This window comes from Bos mutus, chromosome 7 (genome assembly GCF_027580195.1).
Source record: "Bos mutus isolate GX-2022 chromosome 7, NWIPB_WYAK_1.1, whole genome shotgun sequence".
Taxonomy (NCBI): Eukaryota; Metazoa; Chordata; class Mammalia; order Artiodactyla; family Bovidae; genus Bos; species Bos mutus.
The window spans coordinates 60,323,751-60,345,143 of record NC_091623.1 but is presented as its reverse complement, the minus strand read 5'-3'; the positions used below and the strand labels follow the sequence as shown (position 1 = coordinate 60,345,143).

Sequence of the window (21,393 nt, the reverse complement as noted above, 5' to 3'; positions counted from 1 at the left end):
TCTGACCCCTCTGGAAGATGGGGCTCCCAGCAGTCTGAAAGGTTTGCATCTCAAAATCTACTTTCTGCATAGAAGGAAACTGAGGTAGTCAGCAGGCTCCCCATTTGCTGCGGGTGTGATTCCCCCCAGACAACACTGGGGAGAGCACCTAGTCTTAGTTCAGAGAGGGGGAGTGCTGGCCCAAGGGCACACAGCTCAGGGCGGGCCTCTGCCCTGTTCCGGAGGCCTCCCCTTGGTGCCTGCCTCCCTGGCCCAGGCTGCCAGCCTCCGGCCTCCCCCGAACACCTCCCCCACCCCTCCCTGGGGCTACTGAGTTGGTGACGCGAAGCCCGAGAAACTTCAGAAAGAAGGGAAACTGGGAGGCGCCGGGCGCCCCCACCCCGTCCTTGGCATGGGGGATGCTCTGGGCTTCCGCCGCCTCCATCCACCGCGTGGCCTCAGACGGCTTCCGGGGCCGCGTCCCCTCCCGCGGCCACACGTGCGCGCTCAGCCCTTGGGCACATGCGGCTCCACAGCTCCCAACCCCTGGCGGGGCTGCCAGGGAGGCAGGCCGAGGCCTTGGCTTGGCTGCGGGCGAAGCCAGGAATTCACTCCAAATGTAAACAGCGAGTTATTTTAAGTCTGCCCCCCTCCCCGGGTGGCGCTGACACATTTGACATTGGAGGGGACGGGGCGGGGTGGGGGGGGGCGGCGGGTGTTGCGCGTGTGGGTATTTTTAACCTTGTTTTTCACATCCTTGGTGCCACCCGGAGTCTGGTTTGTGCCGAGCGAGTGGCGGGGGGCACCGGGCCCCGGGTGGCAGCAGGCGGGTTCCTACCCCTGCCTGGCACAGACGCCGCCCTCCTGGCATAAGAGCCTTTAACCCCGCGGAGGCCGCAGAGGAGGCTCAACACCCCCCACCAATGCCGCCGCCGACCCCTACCCCAGGGGATCCCGGACTCCAGGCCCAGCCAGCCAGCTCCTCCCGCGCCCACAAAATGGCCGCCTAGGTCGGAGAAGCATCTGGAAGCCGGGAGGAAGCGTTGACAAAATGGCCGCCAGAGCGCTGATGTCATAGGTGGCGTGGCCGCCAAGAGCGGCCGGGGTGGGACGAGCCCTGGCCTGCAGGCCTCAGAGTGGGCCCTGCGGCCTACGGGGGCCTCCCTGCCAGCTTCTCGGGCCAGACACCCCCAAACCGCTTGTGCCAAAGCCCCCCAGAGCCCACCGGATGCCCCAAGTTCAGCCCAAAGCCACGCGTTAGCACCTCCCAGGCCTGGCGCTGTGGCGGCCGGGGGGTGGTGGACGGCCGCTGTCCTGACCCGCTGGCAAGGTGTCCACGAGTGCCCGGCGGGGCCCATAGCCAGGCCGCGGAGCAGGCGGGGGTGAGAGCCGGGCTGGGTGGGAAGAAAAAAGAAACTTTTCTTTGAAAGTGATTCCGAAGCAGGTTGGCTGGGGCCCAGGCGGCCGGCAGCAGGGCAGAGGGAGATGGAAAGTGTGGTCCAGACTCGAGGAACGTGGCGGGTCAGGAAGGACAAGGCGGGGGGAGGCCTTGGGGGGGGGGCGGGGCGGGATGCGGCGCCCAGGAGGTCACCCCGGCCGTGGCCTTCTGCTTCTCCGCCTGGACGCCTTGTCCAGATTTCCCCCTGAGGGCCGAGGATGTCTAGCATCTTGCCTTTTTCCCCTTTGATTTATCCAAATATCCCTGTAGGAGGGCCACCAGGGGGTGGTTTAGAACCTCTGTATCAGGATGTGGAGGCTCAGAGAGGGAAAATACTTTTGCTGAGATCACAGAGCATTGGTGAGACTGACATCCAGTTCTCCTGATTGTTGGCCTTGGGAGTTCTGCAGTCCTGAGCCTGCAGGTGCAAGACAGGGTGTCCCCAGGGAGACTCAGGATTTGTACTAGAATTCCTTGAAGCCCAGAGTAATTTCGGTTCTGGGCCTTCCTCCTGCTATTCTGCCAGGGAAGTCCAAGTTCAGTCTGTTAGTCGCTCAGTGGGTCCAACTGTTTGCAACCCCATGGACTGTAGCCCACCAGTCTTCTCTGTCCAGGGGATTTCCCAGACAAGGATACTCAAGTGGGTTACCATTTCCTTCTCCGGGGGATCTTCCCCACCTAGGGGTCAATGCAGGTCCCCTGCATTGCAGATGGATTCTTAACCGTGGGAGCCACCAGGGACGTCCAGGTTCAGTTTAGCTTGAAGCCTTCCTGCTGTGACTGATCTGGCCTTCCTCGAGATGGCCTAGAAGAAACCTTGACCTCAAACTTCATGGGGCAGAACTTTGTGTCTCTTTGGTACATTGCTGTGTCCCTGGACTCTAGGACACAGCCTGGTATACTGTAGGTGGTCAATACATGAGTGAAAGAATCAACCTTTCCCCTTATGCTTGGGTTTGCACAGAGACTCATGCGGGAGGCAGGTGGAGGCTTGGGACACAAAGCAGGTTGTAAGATTATGGGACATATCCGGGAATCCATGGTCACATTTCTTAGGAGGGACACGAGGGTGTGAACCCCCAAACTTACAGAGCATCAAGGCCAGGTCCTGTGGACATGAAACCCCACTTGAACAGAAACCTGAATAAAGAGCTTTTGAGCCAAGCAGGCATTTGCAAGAAAGGCATTCCAGGCAGTGCAAAGGCCCTGAGGCAGGACCAATGCCTGGGATGTTGGAGAACTAGGAAGGACCCCATTTGGCTAGAGCAGAGTGAACAAGGGGGAGAGAGAGGAGAGGAGAGCAGGGAGGGGATGGGGCAGGTCATGCAGAACCTTGTGGGCCACAAGAAGGGCTTGGGACTTTCATACGTTTAAAGACCCACACTTGGGAATTCCCTGGTGGTCCAGTGTCTAAGACGCCACATTCCCAACGCTAGGGGCCTGGGTTTGAGCCCTGATCGGGGAACTAGGTCCTGCATGCTGCAACTAAGAGTTTGAATGCCACAGCTAAGACCCAGTGCAGCCAAATAAATATATTTTTTTATTTTTTTAATTAAAAAAAGACCCAGGCTCAGTCCAGTGTGATGAGAACTCAGACAAAAGTGGGACAAAGTACGAAAGGAGGGTGTTCCAAAAGAGATTTTAGATCCGGGCTTGGAAAGATGGTTGGAGTTGGCATGAGAGCAAGAGGGGCAGGGAAGGTTCCATGGCAAGAACGAGGAGGATGAAGACCAGGGTCGCCTGACCAGTGTGGCCTTCCAGGACAAAGTTGAACCTTGGCCGGCGATGTTTAAAAATGACCGGTGACACCCAGGAGCTGGGAATTCCAGGACCTGGCTTTGGTTCTCTCTCTAGCTGGCCGGTGCTGGGAGGCGGACGTGGCAGCCCGGCAGAGCCAGCTCCATTTGGAAGCCCGCTGAGGTTGGACAAGAAATCCCGTGTGCGAGCTCACTGTGGCAGCCGAGGCTAGTCCAGTGGATGCACTGTGGGGCCTGAACGGGAACCGTAGGCTCTTCCGTATCCTGCCAGGTTTAAGTGGGTGTAATCATAGTTTCAGCAAGTCCTGTCCTTTCTACATCCAAAAGATGAATTAAGTGTGACCCACTCTGTCCACCCCTGGCTGTTACCCTAGGCCAAGCTGTTATGCCCACTGGGATCCTTGTCCGCCCCTCCTCCCTGGACTTCCAGCCTCTGAGAGTGCAGAAATCACTGAGCAGCCAGATTTAATGCGTGTTTGCTTTATTATGGTAAATATATATATAATATAAAGTTCACTGTCTTAACCATTTATGAGTGCGTAGCTCAGCGGTATTAAGCCTGTTCACACTGTCCTGCAATCATCCCCACCATCATCTCCGGAACTTTCTCATCTTCCGAAACTGAAACTCTGTCCCCATTGAACATTCACTCCTTTCCCCTCCCCCAGCCCCTGGCCCCACCATCTACTTCCTCTCTATGTGAATCTGACTCCTCTAGGACCTCGTATGAGTGGAACCAGACAGTATTTGTCCTTTTGTGTCTGGCTTCTCTTATAAGCATCACGTCTTCAAGGTCCTTCCACATTGTAGCAGGTGCCAGAACCTCCTTCCTTTTTTAAGGCTGAGTAATATTCCATTTCGTGGCTGGACCACAATTTGTTTATCCTTTGTGCTTTGATGGACTCTTGGTGTGTTTCTGTCTTTTGACTTCTCTGAGTCTAGCTGCTGTGAACATGGGTGGGCAAGTATCTGCTTGAGCCCTGTTTTCAGTTCTTTGGGGTATAGACATAGGCATGGGTCACATGGTGATTCTATGTTTAACTTTTGGAGGGACCTGCACCAAGCTGTTTTCCACCACGGCCGCACCATCTTATGTTCCCACCAGCAATGCACGAGGGTTCCAATTTCTCCACATCCTCATAGCCAGAGACGTTTTAAAATGTAACGTAAGCCTGTTCTATACATCAGTGTCTCTTTTGCTGTCTCGTATACAGGGTTATCGTTACCATCTTTCTAAATGGACTTATGGACTCTGTGGGAGAGGGAGAGGGTGGGAAGATTTGGGAGAATGGCATTGAAACATGTGAAATGTCATGTATGAAACAAGATGCCAGTCCAGGTTCAATGCACGATGCTGGATGCTTGGGGCTGGTGCACTGGGACGACCCAGAGGGATGGTATGGGGAGGGAGGAGGGAGGAGGGTTCAGGATGGGGAACACATGTATAATTTTGAAATTTTTTTAAAATTAAAAAAAAAAAAATAAAATAAAATAAAATGTAACGTAGATCCAGTCATCACCCTTGCAACCAAAATCAAAGCTTCCCACAGGGCCCAGGATGGGGGGTGGTGCCCTGAGTGGCCTGAGGTCTCCTGGCTTTGTGTACTGCGTTTGGGCCAGATGCTCTGTTCCTCAAACATCCTGTATTTGTTCCTGCCCCAGGGCCTTTGCACTTGCCGTGCCATCTGCCCTCAGCTCTCCACACAGCTGGCTCCTTCCCTTCCCTATGTCTTTATAAAGAGTTTTTGCCTGACTTTTTGGTTAAAAGTCACCTCCGCCCCCACCAGCCATTCTCTGTTCCCTGACCCAGCTTTATTGCCTCGGTGGAACTTAGAACCAGCGAAATTATCTTGGTCTCCTTCTGTTGGGTCACTTCCTGTCTGTCTCCCCTCCCTTGGCTCCCTGCCACTTCCCCAGTGCCCAGCAAGCATAGGTGGTCAGTAAACATCTGGGAGATGAATGCCGGGGCGGTGTCTGGACCTCCCAGTTAGGAACTGCTGGAGTCTCAGCCACCAGGATAGTAGCAAGAGTTGTTTGGTGCAGAGGGGGGTGGGTGCTCCAGGGCGGGAAGGGCTGGACCGGAGGCCATGGCGGCGCCTTTGTCACGGGCTAGGACAGACCAAATTTGGGCTCGTGGCCACGGACAGGAAAGAACAGTTTGTACACGCTGTCAATGGGATCCAGTTTACATTTCTGTTGCCGCTGTGATCATGTGTTTGTTTGAAGGAAAGGCCACGGGAGGTGATGACGTTCCGGCTGCCGACAAACACCCCGCGAACCTGGGAAGTCGAGAGAACTGGTGCCAGGCCAAGCCAGGGTGTCGCTTGAGACACATCCGCTGTCTGTCCAGGGCCAGTCTCACTTATACTAGCATGAGCATGGTTAGCTGCGCTTTGGGAATGGTGCTGGAGAGCTTTGAGTGTCTCTCAGAGAAGAAACCTTTCAGGAAGGTCCCAGAGAGAGGAGAGAATGTGAGCCACGTAGATACAGATGGAACAGTGTTCTAGGCAGTGGACACAGCCGGTGCAAAGGCCCTGGGGCAGGACAATGTTGGAGGAACAGCCAGGAGGCCTGTGTGGCCGGAACAGAGTGAGCGATGAGGAGAACAGTAGAAGGGGAGGGGAGAGAGGGGATGGGGCAGGTCGTGCAGGGCCTATGAGCCACAAGGAGGACTCGGGCTTTTACCCCGAGGGAGGTGAGAGCCCTGGAGGGCTGTGGGCAGAGGAGGGACAAAGTTCATGTAACTTCTGAGCTTGGAAATATGCTGTCACACAAACAGTATTTATCCTTTAGACTGTGATGGACCCCTCCCCTCCTGAGTCTCCTCTGATTTGAGCCTCACACCCATATAAAGTAAGGCAGCAACAGAGAAAGCCCACTTTATAGATGGGGAAAACTGAGGCTCAGAGGGAGAGAGGCCTGATTCATCCGAGGTCACAGGCCAACTTGTGTCAGGGCTGAGTCTCCAACACAGGAGGGCTCCAGGACTCCAGCTTCTAAAACATGCTCCAGGATCATACAAGTTTGGGCCCCACAGCCTGTTTTTCATGACCCCAGGGTGCCTGAAAGACTCTGAGGAGTCCCACAGCTGCCCAAGAGGCCCACAGCAAGGCTCAGGCTTTTTGACTACAAACCCCAGGGTCAGGTGGAGTCTGTGGACACCCAAGGGACCCCTGTAGGTGCCCCACTCCCCAGGTCAAGAATGTGCATTTTGGTTCTGTGGTACTTCTCTGGAGTGTCCACGTTTTTCTCACACAGTCTGGAATGTAATCTGAGCAGCACCAAGTGCCAGATCGAACGTCTGATCTGAGTGGGGCTGCAGAAAATCACGTCTTCGGGGATGGGCAGTGGGGGACTCCAGGGACAGCAGCAGGTCAGGAGAAAGCTTGTCAACAGGCAAATGTCTTAAAGCCAGCAATCGACATGATATAAAATTCAATGAGACATTCAAGGATGTTTCCCCTGGCCCCCTCTTTCTAAAAATAAATGTTACTGGAGAATAGTTGATTTACAGTGTTGTATTAGTTTCAAAGGTACAGCAAAGCAATTCAGTTATACATTTGCATGTATCTGTTATTTTCAGATTTGTTGCCCATATAGGTTATTATAGAATATTGAGTACAGTTTCCTGTGTTATTCAGTAGGTCCTTGTTGTGTATCTATTTTATATATACTCGTGCATAAGTTAAGGCTTTTCAGGTGGTGCTAGTGGTAAAGAACCCACCTGCCAATTCAGGAGACCTAAGAGATGCTGGTTTGATCCCTGGGTCAGGAAGATCCCCTGGAGGAGGGCATGGCAACCCACTCCAGAATCCTTGCCTGGAGAATCACATAGACAGAGGAGCCTGGCGGGCTACGGTCCACAGGGTCGCCAAGAGTCAGACAGGGCTGAAGTGACTTAGCACTCTTGCACTCACGGTGTATGTTAATCCCAGACTCCTAATTTATTCCTCCCCATCACGTTTCTCCTTTGGTAACCATAATTTTATTTTTGAAATCTGTTTCTGTTTTGTAAATTAAGTTCATTTATATCATCTTTTATATTAGATTCCGCATGTGAGTGACATCATTCGATATTTGTCTTTCTGTGTCTGACTTCACTTGGTGTGATGATCTCTAGGTCCATCCAGGCTGCTGCACGTGGCATTTGCTTCATTCTTTTCATGGCCAGATGGTATTGCCTTGTGTATATACCCGACATGGTCTTTACCCACTCATCTGTCTGTGGACACTTCGGTGGTTTCCCTGTACTGGCTGTTGTAAATAGTGCTGCTGTGAACACTGAGGTGCATGTATCTCTTTAAATGATGGCTTTCTACGGATAGGTTCTTTAAGAGAGGAGCACATAAATCCGGGTTGGCCCATCGGCTTTCCTTGCTATGTGACCTTGGGTAACTTACTTACCCTCTCTGGGTCACGTGTGGTTGTCAGCCTCAGTCAAGGATTGCTGCAGGGTGTTAGACAGGACTGTCAAATGCACAGCCTGCCACCTGGCCTTTGGTAGGCTGTCTGTGCTTGGTTGTTGCCAATATTTTATTATTATTATTATTATTTAGCATCATCATCTCCTATCTTCTCACTCTACACCTTAGCTCTCTGCTCAGTGAGGTGAGGGTGCTCTGAAATTTCCTTGACCCATGCAGCAGGGTCTGGGGCATCTGCTCCCATGGACATTAGGGTCTGGGGGCTCTTCTCCCATGAGGGGCTTGTTGGCATAAGTGAAATGGCTGTTCCTCACTGCCCCCAGCTGTCCCAACACCACATTTAGTAACAGAAAGAACTTTGGAAAAAGCTGAGCATCAAGGGACCCCCAGCTAGGGGCTTTATCTGGTCAGACAACAGGGTTCAAACACGGGGGAATCGACCCCAAACTACTAACAAAGAAGGGGTTCTGTCTGTTCTGAGCCCCCCTCCAAGGGCCCCCACTGGATCCCTCCTAGTCCCTCCACGGACCCAAACGTGAGGCCTCAGGGTGTCTGGGCGTTGACCCCAGGTCCCATTGCTGCCACCTGGTGTTGTGTGAGTTTGCGTATGTCGCCACCTCGCTTTGTGCCTCAGTTTCCCCATCTGGAAAATGGGGGTGATTACCACACATCCCTCCTGGGAGAGTTTCAAAGATTAGACGAGTCAGTGGAGGTGAAATATGCATTCCCAACACAGCTAAAGGGGTGACTCACTAAGTATTAATTACTGGAATGTACCGTTTCACATGATGTGGGCTTGATGACCCTCCCAGGAGCTCCAGTCATAGCCCTTCACCCACCAGGGGCTGCCACTCTCATCTCTGGGTTGAATGACCTCCCTTGCACCTGACCCAGCTGAAATTATATACTCCTGGTTAATCTGCTTCCTTGTTGATTGCCTGGCACTCCACCATTAGGACATCAGTACCATGAGGGCAGAGAATTTTGCTCCTCTTGTTTGTTGCTGTGTTCCCCCAGACAGGCGGCACCCAGAGGTGCTTGGCAGTCAATTTGCCAAGTGCTCAAAGGAGAGAGGTTAACAGTAGTGCAGTTCAGCCCTGATTCACAGATGAGGAGATGGAGGCTCAGAGATGTCAGGCACTTGTGCGAGGACTCACAGCAGAAGTTGGCAGACTTGGAATAAAGTAAATGCTTCAGACCACGTAGGTCACTTACGGTTTCTGCTGCATATTCTTTCTCTTTTGACAGCCCTTTAAAATTGTACGGGACACTTTTCTTTCATTATTACCTCCCCCTAAAGAGTCTTTTTGGGCTTCCCAGGTGGCACTAGTGGTAAAGAACCTGTAGGTTTGATCCCTGGGTCGGGAAGATCCCCTGGAGGAGGGCATGGCAGCCCACTCCAGTATTCTTGCCAGGAGAATCCCATAGACAGGGGAGCCTGGTGGGCAACAGTCCACGGGGTCACAAAGAGTTGGAAAAGACTGAAGCGATTTAGCACACACACAAAAAGCCTTTTTAGACAGATTTTTCCCTAATCAGTGAACCTCATGAAATTTTAATAGCACAGGTATATTATATATTTATTTATATATTGTATCTATGTCTATATATCTGTGTTTTATTTAAAAAAAGATAAATTTTTAGCCCCCTCCCTGCCCCAAGAGCCAGTTTTTGCTTCTACTGAGAATGGTTGGATCTGGACTGGACTCCCTCCCCAATCCAGACATCAGAGACTGGGCAACTCTCGGTGGGATTCTCCCAGGCCAGCATCCCTGGCCCAACCCCTCAATACCAGGAGCTCCTTCCCCTGTCATGACAACTACAGATGTCCCCAGACATCGTCTTGGGGAGCAGGAATGTCCTAGTCAAGTCCCTCTGTGCTAGGCAATTTCTTTCCATAGACATCAACTTCGAAATATAGACTCTCTGAGCTGGGACTCAGTTTACAAACCTCATCAACTGGGTAGATTTAGTCAGATAGTGCCATGAAGCTCATAACACAGTAAAAGCTCAACAAATGAAAGCTGCCCACTTGGGGACTGGGATGTCAGACATTAGCCAGCCTTTAGGCATTATCCACTCTGGGTCTCTAAGTAGAAAGGAGGTGGAAGAATTATCTGTGCTCTTTTTCTGATTTTTCATGGAAATATCCAGAGCAGCTCAGCCTGATAGAACTTTCTGTGATGATGGCATGTTCAGTGCTGGCCAATTCAACACACTGACCAAGTGTGTTTGTCCAGTATTGAAAGGTAACTGGCATGGCTGAAGTCCTGAAAATTGCATTTAATTTCAGTTTAGCCGATTTAAATTTCAAGTCACACGTTGCTCAGGGCTCCCACACTGGACAGCTCCAGAAGATTTGGAGTTTCCAGAAGCCAAATGACTGGCAAGTGGTCAGCAGGTGGGTGAGAAATAGTTTGAGGTTTTTAGGGATGGTTAAAAATAAGATGGCATAATAGAAATGAAGGAGGTTCTGACACCTGCTACAATGTAGATGAACCTCAGAGGACGTGATGCTCAGTGAGAGAAGCCAGACACAGAAGGAGTCAAATCTATGGAGATAACAAGTAGATGGTGGGGGCCAGGGGTTGGGGTAGGGGACAGAGAGTCAGTGTTTCATGGGAACAGAGTTTCAGTTTGAGAAGATAAGGAAGTTCTGGAGATAGATGGTGGAATGGTCACAAGACAGTCTGAATTTACTTAGTGCCACTAAGCTGTACACTGAGAAACAGTTAAATGGAAGAGTACATGTAATGTATATTTCAAAACAATCTAAAAGTCAATTAAAATTTTTTTAATGAGATGTCATATAAGTATAGCATCATATAATTTAGAAACTATACTTATTTAAATTAAAAAAAACTCCCAGGAGTATAGGAAACAGAGAGAAAGAGAGGCAGGGGAGGGGGTGGCAGGGGGGGCGGGGGGCGGGGGAATGAGCTTTTTCAACCCAGTAAAGGAATTTGCAGAAACCCACAGCTAACATAGTTCTTAGCGGTGAGAGACTGAATGGGTTTCCTCTAAGGTTAAAAGCAAGACGAGGACACCTGCTCCCACTACTTGTAGTCGACAGGGTTTTGGAAGGCCTGTTGCTGCTACTGCTGCCAAGTCACTTCAGTCGTGTCCTATTCTGTGCGAGCCCATCGACCTCAGTCCACCAGGATCCCCCATCCCTGGGATTCTCCAGGCAAGAACACTGGAGTGAGTTGCCATTTCCTTCTCCAATGCATGAAAGTGAAAAGTGAAAGTGAAGTCACTCAGTCGTGTCTGACCCTTAGTGACCCCATGGACTGCAGCCTACCAGGCTCCTCCGTCCATGGGAGTTTCCAGGCAAGAGTACTGGAGTGGGGTGCCATTTCCTTCTCTGTTTGGAAGGCCTAGCCAGCGCAATAAGGCAAGAAAAAAAATCAAGGCATACTGATTGGGAAGGAAAAAATAAAATTAGCTCTGCTTGCAAGTGATACAATTGTCTACACAGATAATCCCTAGCAATCTATTAAAAAAAAAAAAGGGCGTGGAGTCTTAGGACTAATACGTGAATTCAGCAAGGTTGCAGGATACAAAATGTTGTTGTTGTTTAGTCACTAAATCATGTTGGATTCTTTTGCAACCCCGTGGACTATAGCCCGCCAGGCTCCTCTGTCCATGGGATTTCTCAGGCAAGACTACTGGAATGAGTTATCATTTCCTTCTCCAACAAGCTTAACACCCCCAAACCAATTCCATTTCTAAATTTTAGCAATGATCAATTAGAAACCTAAATTAAAAGGACTTCCCTGGTGGTCCCGTGGTTAAGACTCCATGCTTCCCCTACAGGAAGTGTGGTTTTGGTCCATGGTCAGGGAACTAAGATTCTGCATGCTGTGCAGTCAAAAGAAAGAAAGGCCTTAACCAATTTTTCTTCCATAAGAAAAAAAAAAGGAAAGAAACTTAAAAACACACTCTCATTTAGGTCCCCCAAACCTACCATGTATTGAATGTCGGTTTGGCACCAACATTTTACAATTGTTATTAGCTGACATGGAGACCTGACAAACACTGGGAAGTGGGTTGTGTTAAATCCTCATTTTACAGATGAGGAAGGTGAGGCTCAGACACATGATATGGCTGGCCTGAGGTCAAGAGCAAAGGATAAGGGCGCCAGACTAGAGCCAGCCATAGCCTAGCGCCATGGCTTTCAATCCATAGGAAGTAAAGGCACCCAAGGCAGAAACAACCAGAGAGTAACAACAGTAATGAAACTCTCCTCTGGTGGGTGAAGGGCTCACAGCTCTGAGGGAGACGCTGTAATGGTGCCCATTTCACAGATGTGGGGAGTGAGGCACAGGGAGAGGCCCGCAGTGCCCGGCTGCCTGGTTCCAAAGCAGGAACACACAGACAGCACTTGGGAAATACCCCCACCTCCTTCGGTAGGCGCCTGAGTGCCAGTCGGGCACCGCTGCCCGCTGAGTCCGTATGGGCATTGGTTCTCGAAGAGGGTCTGTGCCCGAGGCCTGGAGCCCGACGGCTGGCTGCCCAGGCTGGGCCCTTCCCAACAGTGGCCACCCATGCCCAGCCACGCGGCCATTCAAGCAGGATAGGCTGGCTCCAAGGGGCCGCTGGCTGCCCAGCCCGGGAGCTGCCATGGGGCGTGGGGCCCAGCCGGGCACAATCCCCTTGCTGCTGCCCAGCTTTGCCCAGCCGAGCTGGCCACACAGGGGGCTGCTCAGCCAAGCCAAGGAGGGCTGCCTGCACGCGCTTCTGTCGTGGATGGGACGTGGAGGCGGGGTGGTGGTGGGGCACTCCTGGGCTTTTTACAGCATCCACGGTCTTGGCTGCCAGCAGGTGCTCAGCACACAGTGTGTACAAAGCTGCAGGTTCCACGCCAGGCAGATGGCGCGGGCTCAGTAACTCTTGTGAGCAGTGTCATCATTACTATTATCCCCAGCAACCCTGGGTGAACTGAGGCCCCAGGAGGGGAAGTGACCTCCCCAGGACCATGTGGCCTCGGATGCTCCCAGAGCTGGGATGGGAACTCAGGCACCGAACTGCAGATGCCAAGCAGTTTATGTTGGTCGCGCTGCACGTCTGGATACATGTGCAGAGTATGAATTAAATTAACAAGGGGAGGCTTCCCTGGTGGGCTAGTAGTTAGGATTCTGTGCTTCCATTGCCAGGACCATGGGTTTGATCCCTGACCAGGGAACTAAGATCCCCACAAGTTGCTCCCCTGGTTGGCGGGTGGGGGGGGGGATTAAAAAGTAAGTAAAATAAAATGATACACTACCGTAAAAAAAAAAAAACAAAAAAACAAGGGGCATAGTGCAGGCACTTTTTCGTCATTCTAACCATCTATTTCCTTGTCTATAAAATGGGTACACTAATAATGCCAGAGAAGTAGCTCTTAATGGTTTAAGGGAAGGTATGAAATGAGAACAACGAAGCACCATATCTACAGTCATCTTAGGGACTTAAAAATAACAATAATAATAATGGGATAGATGTTACCATGTATATAGAGCTCAATATGCCCTAAGTGCTTAATATATACTGTTAATATCCCCTTGCCACCTCCTGCCAACCCAGTCGGGCCTGTGAAATGCTTTCACACATTTGAAAGAGAAAACTCTGAGGCTCAGGGCAGGTAAGCAACTTGCCTGAGGTCACACAGAGAACAGCCCTGGGCTTGGAGTATGGCAGGTGGCAGGGGCCTGATTCTTTCTCCGTCATTTGATGGTGCTTCCGGCCACCTTTGTCCTTGACCTGAGACATAAATGAATAGGGCTCTAGGGGTTCTGTCCATCTGGGCTTGGTCAAGTGCTCCCCTGCCCCCAACCCAGGGTGGAGGGTGGGGGTGGGGACTGCAGAGGGGGCTGGCGTGACTCGCCCTCCATCTAGTTCTCCGGAGCCAATAACGCTGAGCTCAGCGTCTGTCTGCTTCACCCGGCTGCCAAGGAGCCTGATTATTTTTAGATAAGATGGGGGGGCAGGCGCCGGAGTGGGAGGGAGCCCCCAAGTTGGGCAGGGGAGGGGGACATCACAGCTGCGGAAATGTGCCCCTCAGCCCCCTCTCTGGGGACCCTGAATAGCAACCTAAGACCATGGGCTGGGCTCCTGGGACTCTGAAGGCAGAGGAAGATGGGAGTGGGCCTGAGGGGTCAAGGACTCACCTGTCTGGCCCTCAGTTTTCCCATCTGTAAAATGGGCATGAGGATTCCCACCTCATACAGTGGAGGCAGGATTAAATGAGTTATCCTTACTTGACAGAAGAGGAAACTGAGGCTCAGAGAGCACTTCCTATGACTGAGCCAGCTCCTGCACTTGGGTTCTCACCTGTGACCCGAGTGACGAAAGACATCCATGACCCTCTGTGGCAGCAGCCAGGGAACACCATGCTCCAGACCATTGTCTCCATGGTGCTGGTCCCAGTTAGTGCTGGGCTGACGCCTCCTTCCTTCGGGATGGGGACCCCTGTGGCAACGTCACCAATTCCCCCTCCCTCTCTTTGCAGATGCAGAGCAGAGTGGCAGTCCCCGGGCAGGGATGGGCTCCGACCAGGAGGACAGCAAGCCCATCACACTGGGTGAGTCTGGAGGTGGCGGGGTGGAGGGCATGGTTGCATTCCCATCTTTTATTTAGGAGTAATTTTGGGAACACCCTTTGTGGGTTCTGTGTGGTCCTGTGTGAGTACCTGAGTCATTCCTGGAATAGGTGCTGCTGTTGTTCTATTTTGCAGAGGAGGAGACTGAGGCCCAAAGAGGCATATGAACCTTCCAGGGGCATCCAGGGAGCTGGGGTTGGAACTCATGACCCTGAACTCCAGCATCTGGACTCAGAGGTGCTCCCCCAACAGTCTCACAGGATGTTCAATGAATAAGTAGGACAAGTCAGTTCCATGTTGGGGTGGGGGGATAGGAAGCAGGAGAATTTGCCTGCTTCAGGGCTGGGAGCAGACACCTGAAGGACAGAAAGGTTCTGGAAGCTGCAGAGGCCCTGCTTCTACTCTATCCCCTGGCTCCTGTCTGTCACAGTGTTGTCTTCCCTGAAGTGGTCAGAGGGCTCCTGTGAGCACTTGAGTCATGTGTTGCCCCTCCCCCACCCACAGCCCTCAGGGTAAAAGCTCAAGTCCTTCCTGCAGACTAGGAGGCCCTGTACAACCTGCCCCATGCCCTCCGTCTCCCACCTCCTCCTTCTCTGCCCCTTGTCACTCTGGTCCAGCCACAGGGGGCCTCCTCACTTCTCCTCCAATATGCGAGGCACCAGCCTGTCCCAGGCCCTTTGCACAGGCTGTACCCTCTGTCTGGACAGGTAACTGCTCTGTCTCTCTCAGATCACCCAAGTCTTAGCTCAAATGCCTCCCTCTCAGAGAGATCTTCTCTGAGCTCCTTAGCTCAAGCCGCCTGGCCACTCTCAATCCCAGCCCTCTGTTTTAGTTCCTTTAGAGGAAGTTAGTGATTGCGTATGTATTTGCTTAGCTGCTTAGTGATTGCATATGTGTTTGCTTATCTCACCTGGTGGAACATCCCCTCCTAAAGGGCAGAGGTGTTTGTCTTGATCACTGCCCTGTCCTCAGTACCTAGAATAGGACACAGTACACAGCACATGCTCAAAAAACATTGATAGAAAAAAAAAAAAAAGGAGAGGAGGGATAAAGCAGAAAGGAAAAGGGAAGCTAGAGAGATAGTACACCAGGAGACAGGACAGAGGGGAGATGAAAAGGGAGAGGGGAAGAAACACCCGGTGGATGAGGGCATCCCCCATGGAACATCCGTCACAGGCATGCACAGGGAGGCTGGATGGTTCCAGGAGGTTCACAGGCCCCGGGGCCACATCTCACTGGCCATCTGTGACCTGAGTCCTCCTTGGCCTCCTGTGATCCCCACGTGCCTCCTTCCAAGCCAGATGTTCGAGGCAGGCGGCGGGGGCTGCGGCGTTTGGCCGGGTCCCACGGGGAGCTCCAGCGTCTGGTGGAGGAAGTCACTTCCTCCCCGCCCGCCAGGGAGTCCCCTGGAGATGGAGCTGGGCGAGCGCTGCACAAACAGGAAACCCCTGTGGGGGGAGGGGGGAGGGGCGTGCTGACAGCAGCTGGCCAGCTGGGTCAGCAGGAAATGGCCATGGCCACTTCCCCTGGACGCTGGGAGCCACCGCCCTGTCCTCCTCGGGAATGTTGTGGTCCTAGCCTTCCATCATGGGCCTGGGCAGGCAGTAATTGCTCAATAAATGGTGGACACAAAGCTCGCAAGCAAGGAGGGGGCTTAAGTGATGGACAGCGGGGGAGCCCGCCAAGGCTCTGCGCTCCCTGCGGCTAGTGCTGCCCCCTAGAGGCCTGGATAAGAACTGCTCCCACCACCGCCTCGAAACCGAGAGCTGCCACCTCTACTCTGACCGCTCTCCCGGCTCCTTCAACTCCAGCCCTGTCAGCCTCCAATTCACCAAGTGTATCCCCACCCCAAGGACTTGGACTTCCCTGATGGTCCAGTGTTCCACGCTCCCACTGCAGGGCACGCGGGTTCGATTCCTGGTCAGATATTTTCCGTATGCTGTGTGAAAGTGAAAGTCACTCAGTCATGTCCAACTGTTTACGACCTCATGAACTATACAGGCCAGAATACTGGAATGGGTATCCAGTCTCTCCTCCAGGGCATCTTTCCAACCCAGGGATAAAACCTAGGTCTCCCGCATTGCAGGACGATTCTTTACCAGCTGAGCCACTAGGGAAGCCCAAGAATACTGGAGTGGGTAGCCTATCACTTCTCCAGCAGATCTTCCCAACCCAGGAATTGAACCAGATCTCCTGCATTGCAGGTGGATTATTTACCAGCTGAGCTACCAGGGAATCCCCACACGCTGTGTGGTGCATCCAAAAAAAAAAGCCCTATGTTCCAACCCTAGGGCCTTTACATAAGCCATCTCCACTGCCGGGAACATTGTAGCCCACAGGCAGGTGGCAAAACATTGAGTTTAAGATCATCCTAATCAAGGCAGCCAACTTCTCACAAGGCAGTTTCACTGTGCCAGGGGCTGTCTGGGCACTTCTCAAATTTAAACTCACATTTCTCTTTTCCACCCCTACCCTGATGTCTTGGTTGAATGTTACCCTCCCAGGGAAGCCTTCTCTGAGCCCTTTGTGCAAAATAGGTCTCTTCCCCATCAGGCTCCCCCACCTTGCCTGCCTCGCTACCCCCTGACACAGCTCATGTTTGACTTAATGATCTTTAAAAGTTTTTTTAAATTGTGGTACAACACACATAAAATGTATCATTTTAACCATATTAAAATGCACTGTTCGGTGGTATTAAGTACATTCACCAAACTGTGCACACATTACCTGTCTAGTTCCAGAACATTTTCATTACTCCCAAAGCAACCCCACCTCCATTAGCTACTCCCCTTCCTTAGGTGACCACTCATCCACTCTCAGTGTCTGTGGATCGGCCTGTTCTGGATCTTCTCCCATCAGTGGAATCACACCTTGTGTGTCCTTCTGTGTCTGCTTCTTTTACTGAGCATCGTGTTCTCAGGGTCCTCTCAGGGTCCGTCCATGTGGTGGCAAGTGTCAGGGCTTGTCTCCTTTTCATGGCTGAGTGATGCTCCCATGTGTGGAGGGACCACATTCTGTCTATCCATTATCACTGATGGACATTTGGGTGTTCTCTGATTTCAGCTACTGTAAATCATGCTGCTGTGAACATTCATGTAGAAGGGTTTTTGACTTCCTGCTCTTATGTGGCTTCCTTTGCCCACTCCAGACTGTGAGTCCTGGAGAGCAGTGGCCCCTGTTAGTCTTGTTCCCCATGGTTTCCCCAGTGTCCAGCTCGGAGGCAGACACAGGAAGTGCCTGGGAAACACTTGCTGAGAGAGTGGGTCCTGCCTGTGAGGGTCTCTGGGCAGGACAGGCCTGTTCCCTCCCAGCTCTCCATGTGGGTCAGGGCTCCTGCCCTCTTGGGGCCAGCCTCAGTTTCCAAATCCATGAAATGGGTCTAAACCACCCCCTCCTGGAGAGGAGGCTGTCCAAGTGTCCAGACAGCCCCTGCAACAGTGAAACTGCCTTTAAATTAGGCAGGAGTGGGTCTAGGCACACTGGAGATTTTAACTGCTGCCTGTGGACCCTCCATTCAGCCCATGGTTCTGAGCCCCTGCTGTCTTCTAGGTTCTGGTCCAGGAACTGGGAATGCCACAGAGCTCTCAGCCTGGCAGCAGAAAGCTAAAAGACTGCAGTGTTGCATGGGGCGATAAGTGAGGCAAAAGGACCGAGGTGGTCCCTCTTGGGTTGTAGCATTCATATCTCACAATCACCCAAGCTGATGGGGTGTATGGTCCCCACTTTTGAGACCAAAGAGGTAAAGTGACTTGTCCAGAATCACACACCAAAGTGGGAACCCTAGCTGGGATGTGAACCCAGGTCTGGCCTCCACTCATGTGTGCAGCCTACCATGCCACAAAGACCCTGGAGGAAGGCTGGGAGGCTGGAGGACAGGAGGCTGGCTGCAGCTGCGCTGAGAAGGATGGAGCAGAGACTCAGGAAAGAAGATCTGCTCCAGCTGCGTTAGGGCAGAGGACTCCTCCTCAGCCTGGAGGGGTTGAAACAGCCATCCTCTCCCTGCGGTCAAGGAGAATGGGGGAGACGGGGGTGCCTGGTCAGGCACCCCAGAGTCTGGGCAGCCCAGAGGTGTCAAAGTCAGGTAACAGACACGGTTCAACCAGACGCCTGCTGAGCCCCGTCCTCTGTCTCTTTTCCAGACACCACCGACTTCCAGGAGAGCTTCGTCACCTCCGGTGTGTTCAGTGTCACTGAGCTCATCCAAGTGTCCCGGAGTAAGTGTCCCCACCCACCCTCTTCTGGGACTTGCCAGGGAAGGGGAGCAGCTGTCAGGAAGAAGACGTAGCTTTGGGATGGGGGCTCCCAGGGGGAAAGGGACTCAGGGAGGGAGGAAGAAGGAACCCATATCCCTGCCCCACTCCCCCTCGTCCTCTCCAGCCACCCCTATCACTAAACTAAGGTTCCTAGGAAGGGCAGTATCCAGGCCCTTTCCAGAGTCCAAGGTCAGGCTGACATGCGCTTCCCCAGGAAGGACTCTAGATGCTGGGTGGAGGGGCCAAACGAACTTCCGCTCCAACATCCCCCCTGGGGGCCTCCCTCACTCCATAAGGAGGAGACCCCAGAGGGTTTCCCAATCCGCTTTGCCTCTTGTCCTTTTGCCTTACCTATGGACCTGCTTCGGGACCCACCCCCCAGATACCTCCATTTCAAATCCACACCTCAGGGAGCCCTGGTGGCTCAGATGGTAAGGAGTCCACCTGCAATGTGGGAGACCTGGGTTCAATCCCTGGGTTGGGAACATCCCCTGGAAAAGGAAACAGCAACTCACTCCAGTATTCTGGCCTGGAGAATCCCACGGACAGAGGAGCCTCATGGGCTATAGTCCATGGGGTTGCAAAGAGTCAGACACAACTGAGTGACTAAGCACAGCACAGCACCCTACCTTAACCCTAACCATCTCCCTCCCCATCCAGATCAGCAGAGCCTGGCCTCAGAATGCTGGGAAGCTTGGCCTCTGGCTCAGGCTATGTCTCTGCCTCACAGTGTGACCTTGGCCTCTCTCAATGGCCTTGTTCTTCTGATACATAGAATTTAGGGCAGTTTCAGCCAAACTAGTGCCAGCCCCCAAAGGGCTCTCCCCACCCCTTCAGGGCAAATCACAGCCTTGGACCTTGTCCCCTCCCTCACCCTCCTCTCTGTCGCCTTCTGCAGCACCTGTGGTGACTGGAACAGGACCCAACTTCTCCCTGGGGGAGCTGCAGGGACACCTGGCATATGACCTAAATCCAGCCAGCACCGGCATGAGAAGAACGCTACCCAGCACATCCTCCAGCGGGTATGTCCCCCGGGCCCCACCTCTGGGCATTCCATAATCCCACCCACCCACCTCCATCCAGCCCCAGCTGGTTCATTCGTTTCCCTGTTTCCACATTCCACCTGGAAAACTCTTATTTATCCTTAAAAATCCAGGACCCAAGTGACTCTTTTCCCCAGTCCTGACACCCCACACTAGACTCCTGCAGCCTAGAGCCCTACAGGCCCAGCCCTTGAGATGAGAACACAGCCAGTGATTCTTGCTGAGATATGCTATGTGATTGTGAGCCAGTCACACATTATGTTTGCCTCGGTTTCCTCATGTGTAAAACGGGATCATGATCCTACCAGGTTGTTCTGGGGATTACAGCAGCTCAAGAGATGAGCCAGGTCTTCTGGGCTTTAGTCTCCACTCTGCTAATTTTCTAGCTTGGACCTCAGCCGAGTCCCTCCCTGTCTCTGGTCCCAGGTGTCCCATCCAAGTAACGGGCAGATTGTAACAGGTGTTGTCTGAGGGCCAGGGGCAAGTCCGCGGCTCGCATGCAGTCTCGCGATAGCACCCTCCTCGCCCCGCCCCACCCCAAGGGCCGGAAGTAACGACGTCCGCTGGGCCCCCTGCGTCTCCGTGGTAACCGCCCTGCTGGCTTCCTCCTTCGCCCTTTAGGAGCAAGCGGCACAAATCCGGCTCGATGGAGGAAGACGTGGACACGAGCCCCGGCGGCGATTACTACACCTCGCCCAGTTCTCCCACGAGTAGCAGCCGCAACTGGACGGAGGACATGGAAGGAGGTGGGCCTGGTGGCGGGAGCTGGCCGGCTTTCCGGTCGGGGTTACCGCGGCTGGGACTACGTATTCCGACAGGCACTGCGCGGGCGCCAGAGAGTCGGGAGTCGGCCTGGAGCCATGGGGCCTCCTGGGGATTGTAGTCGCGCGGGTTGCGTTCGGCTGGACGTAAACTCCGGGTTTGCATTCCCGGAGCTCTTTGGTTCCACTCTGGCCGGCTTTCTTGCCCTCTGCCTGTAAACAGGCTATCTCTGTGAGTTTCTTGCTTTACAGAATTGACTCAGTATAGATTCGATCAGCAGGGTGCTTCTTCTTGGGGTTCCCCATAGACCCTCCAATATAGGGTCGCCGCTAGAGGGTCCTGATATATAGGTTGCCTACTCACGGGGGTCCTTTCTGGAGTTCCTTCCCCTCAACCAAGATTCGCATCTCCACGGGAGCTTGGTATGGGTGATTCCAGTTCCATAGGAGCCCCTCTTCTCTTATAGCATCCTTTTCCTGGCAGGTTTTCTTGTTGCTCCTTTGTCTTCCTAGGGTCCTCTCTAGAATGTGTCTCTCATGAGGCCCCTGTTTTGTAGGGTCAGCTGTTTCATAGAGGCTCTTTTCTGTCGAGCGCTGGCTCCTCCGGATTCTTTGTTTACTAACCGTCTCCCCAAGGGCATTCTCCAAAGGCTTCCCTTCTTTGGCGTTTCCATCTCCACCGTCGTTGTCGTCTAAAGAATCCCTTTATGGGAATTCCCTAGCGATTCAGTGGTTAGAACTTGGCGCTTTCACTGCAGAGGGCCCTGGTTGGATCCCACAAACCGCGGGGCGCAGCCAGGGGGAAAAAAAGAGAGGCAGTTTCTTTCACCTTAAGATTCCGCTCTCTAGTGAGCTAGCGCTAGCCATAAAGGAAGTGGTTTGCAGAGTGGCCTGTGGAGAGGACGTCCCTGGCATTCCTCAGATTCTCTTGTCCCCCAGTTTTAGAAGCTTGGCTTTACTCGATGTCTTTTCCCTTATCAAGGGTTCACCCCATCATATAGCCTAGTGGTTATGAATGGTGGACTCGAGTCCCCCAACCCTTAGCAGCTTCCTGGTGCCCCCACCTGTCTGTGCCTCAGTTTCTTCATCTGTAAAATGGGGGTGTTAATGCCTACATTACCCACTCCATAGGGTTGTTGTGGGGATTAAGTAAATTTA

At 52.8% G+C, this 21,393-nt stretch overlaps 1 protein-coding gene across 4 annotated transcripts in view; it reads left to right on the top strand.

The window, feature by feature from the left end:
• NFIC (nuclear factor I C) overlaps positions 1-21,393 on the top strand; it is a 74,650-nt gene that overhangs the window by 33,014 nt on the left and 20,243 nt on the right. For all 4 annotated transcript variants that reach the window (XM_070373946.1, XM_070373945.1, XM_070373944.1 and 1 more), the window contains exons 3-6: positions 14,089-14,160; positions 18,318-18,392; positions 19,330-19,453; positions 20,096-20,220. In XM_070373946.1, the coding sequence (XP_070230047.1) occupies positions 14,089-14,160; positions 18,318-18,392; positions 19,330-19,453; positions 20,096-20,220 (396 nt within the window). The remainder of the gene's footprint in view (positions 1-14,088; positions 14,161-18,317; positions 18,393-19,329; positions 19,454-20,095; positions 20,221-21,393) is intronic.